This window comes from Triticum aestivum, chromosome 1B (genome assembly GCF_018294505.1).
Source record: "Triticum aestivum cultivar Chinese Spring chromosome 1B, IWGSC CS RefSeq v2.1, whole genome shotgun sequence".
In the NCBI taxonomy this organism is placed as follows: domain Eukaryota; kingdom Viridiplantae; phylum Streptophyta; class Magnoliopsida; order Poales; family Poaceae; genus Triticum; species Triticum aestivum.
In genome coordinates this window covers 23,241,365-23,244,449 of record NC_057795.1, presented here as the reverse complement: position 1 = coordinate 23,244,449, position 3,085 = coordinate 23,241,365, and the positions used below count along the sequence as shown (strand labels likewise).

At 40.4% G+C, this 3,085-nt stretch overlaps 1 protein-coding gene across 1 annotated transcript; it reads left to right on the top strand.

Annotated features, from left to right (window-relative positions):
* The first annotated feature begins 1,016 nt into the window (after positions 1–1,016).
* On the top strand, positions 1,017–2,191 carry LOC123085213 (pterocarpan synthase 1-like). The gene is made up of 3 exons (XM_044506834.1): positions 1,017–1,407; positions 1,564–1,744; positions 1,923–2,191. Exons 1-3 carry the CDS (start codon positions 1,067–1,069, stop codon positions 1,962–1,964), a joined length of 564 nt encoding a protein of 187 aa, XP_044362769.1. The 5' UTR covers positions 1,017–1,066; the 3' UTR covers positions 1,965–2,191.
* The last annotated feature ends 894 nt before the right edge of the window (positions 2,192–3,085 follow it).

Sequence of the window (3,085 nt, the reverse complement as noted above, 5' to 3'; positions counted from 1 at the left end):
AGAAGGGGCATGCATTGCCATTCGTGGTACTAATTTGTCTCCGGTTGGTAGTAGTGCTTGGTTTTGTACGTGGGTTAGCAGCAGCATCTGTCAGGGTTGTATTAGAATTGTTGTACGAGTAGGGTTGTGTTGGTCATGCATACTATGTGCACAGACATCTGCATAAGATTGTACCATGAGTTGTGAAAAAAGAGGCGCGCCATGTGCCCTTTGCATTAAGTTTTTGAGCGAGCGTGTTAGTTATACTTTGATATGATCAATTCATGAGCGAAGTCCAACAGATACAGCTCCGTTGTAGTAATATATTGGTTTGTCTTAACAGGATAAGCTACAGCATATAGTTGCGGGTCTTGACATGCATCCATGGGGCTGGAACAACTCCTAGACACAGTTTATTATATTTAAACAGTGTAATATGTCCGAAGTACCATTATATTATCTTAGATGACCACTCCTTCTAGGATTTAACAGCGATCCGGATCTTATTCCAAATTCTATTATTTGTGATATTTATGTTACACGAAATCCAAACAGTTTTCTGCACAGAGTAAAGTGGACCTACAAAATTTCAAGTTCATGCGTATTCTTGTTTGAGATAAAAAAAGAGAAATTTCTATATAGAAGTAGCACAGACCTTGACGTGAAACTTGAAGGTCGAGATAAGGTGGTGCATGTGCTCAAACAATGCACTATCCTAGTAGCTTTATGGTCCGTCAAATAGTTGGATAATTTATTGTTAAAAAGTCTGACATTGTCAAACTTTCTGGCATATTCACGTGATAACTTAGCAATAAATAAATGCAGCTGTTACTAGTGGCACATTATTCCTCTCTATATGGTTCACATGCATACGGTCCAAAACAACATCATTGCAATAGTACATCCCTTCCTACATCGAAAGGACAAGCAACCAAAATAATACAAGAAATTGACCAGCCTCCAAGCGGGTCTTGGCTACTGGACCCTATAAATACCACTCCTACTCGAGGCATGTCTCTCAACCCACACAAGAGAAACACAGATTCAAGTATAGTGGTCTTCTCTTTGGGAGCCAACAATCCTAGCAATGGCTGACGCTAGACTTGCCCTAGCCTCCCTCTTTGTCTCCATTCTGATGCTTTCCATGGCCCATCCCTTCTTTGCATGTCCCACTCGTTGTGAAAGTGAGATAAAAATGCAGATGTATTTGCACCAGGTGGTGTCCGGACCAACCCATAACCAAGAAGTTGTGTTTAAGTCTACTCCCACTATAGAGTTTGGTAGGACGGTTGCTTTTGATTATACTCTACTTGATGCACCTACACCGGACGCCAAAATTATTGGTCGTGCCAAAGGAACCCATGTCCAGGCTGACCAGGTCAATGCTGGAGATTTCTCCCATTTCAGTATGATATTCCAGCAGGGACGGTACGTAATATATTTGTTCTAAATCACTGGATAATATCTATGTTACTTATCGTACTTTTAACACTGATTATAGTTCTAATTTGACTCAACTCAGATGCAATTATTAAAATGTTGAGTGCCGCTGTTTGTTTAACTTCCAAGTGATTCATGAAATAGGTTTACGGGTTCAACATTTCAAGTTATGGGGATGACTCCTCCAAATGGAGTTTGGGCAATTGTTGGCGGGACCAATGAACTAGCGATGGCACAAGGTATCATCCAGTTTGCAATAGTCAAAGGGACTCCAAACGTGGAGAGCTATAGAGAACTTAATATTACTGCCTTCATTCCAACAGTTGTAAGTGTTTTGTACTTGCTCCTTGACATACTTGAGAGAATCTTTAACATTTCGATTCTTGTACTTATTATTATTATTATTATTATTATTATTATTATTATTATTATTATTATTATTATTATAGTTTTGTCAAAAGATGGCATGCTAATATTGCACTTATTGTTTCCATTCTATGCAGAGCATTGCAACTGGTAGCTTCGTCCAATACTTTGACATTTAAACCGTTTCAATGCACAAAACGTTATCTTGTAACTATGTGATAAGTTATGTCATGGATTCAGTGAAGTTTTATATCTGAAATAACACATGGACGTAAAGCATATAGGATACTATAGTATTCATATGCTCCATGTTAGTTGTTCTGTGTAAGAAATGTATTGCACTCTATTGTACATTTAATTCAGCTCGTATCTTAAATATATGTGAAGACCATAAAGATTGTTTGAATTGTGCATTGCTAAACTGCAGAATCATGTTTCCTTGATTAACATATTGCATATTATATTTTCTTTATGGGCAATTCAGTAGTAGTGGTATGACATGTTGGGAATAATATTGTCATGAATCTTCCATGTAATTACTTCGCAGGTTCAATAAAATAATCCGTCACATCCTATTCGTGATCACTCCTTGTTATTCCTTGTTACTGATCATGGGCATGGTCATTCCTTTTATTTTCAAGTCTAGGGGTGCTATTTATAGTGCTGGAGGACTAGCATGTTGGTTCCATACCCTTAAGGACCAACAAATGTGTTTGTTTTTGTAATTATTTTCTTCAACCGACCTTTTGATTTGGATAAACTGTACTTGTGGGGCGGAACAATATCATGTAAATGTATCAGCCCTCAGAAAGAAGAAAGGTCATGCATCATTTTCTATTTCTTGTTTTGCCAAGACTGACTTTGGATGAAATATGCTATCAAGTTTTAACTTCTATTGTTTGGAAAATTAAATACACCATGCCTTGAAGACAAACTATATAGAGAAATAAGACGAAGATTTTATTTTCTGGTCCAACGCGCTCCTCTCGTAATTCCAGCGCCGCCGCCACAAGCGCCCATCTCCGAGCCCGCACCTCAGATCAATCGGCCACCCTCTCCTCTCCACCTTCTCGTCTCCTCCCGACGTTGTCGCGTGGCTGCCATGGACGGGGGCGACAGGTCCAGATATGGCGCCGGGGTCTTCCACCGCCGTTGCTCCGGGATGCATGCGGCAAAGATCTGCATGGGTGTCCTGGGCATGTGGCTTGTCCGGCGTCGGTAGTGCAGCGGTGAGGGCTCCTCCGCTGTCGATGGCTCACCCACGCAGGGCGACGGTTCAGGAGACTGTAACACCACAACG

Coding starts and splice junctions, on each gene's coding strand:
- LOC123085213 (XM_044506834.1), top strand. CDS start 1,067: ATGGCTGACGCTAGACTTGCCCTAGCCTCCCTCTTTGTCTCCATTCTG. Junction 1,408..1,563: donor ATGATATTCCAGCAGGGACG/GTACGTAATATA, acceptor TTCATGAAATAG/GTTTACGGGTTCAACATTTC. Junction 1,745..1,922: donor CTGCCTTCATTCCAACAGTT/GTAAGTGTTTTG, acceptor CATTCTATGCAG/AGCATTGCAACTGGTAGCTT.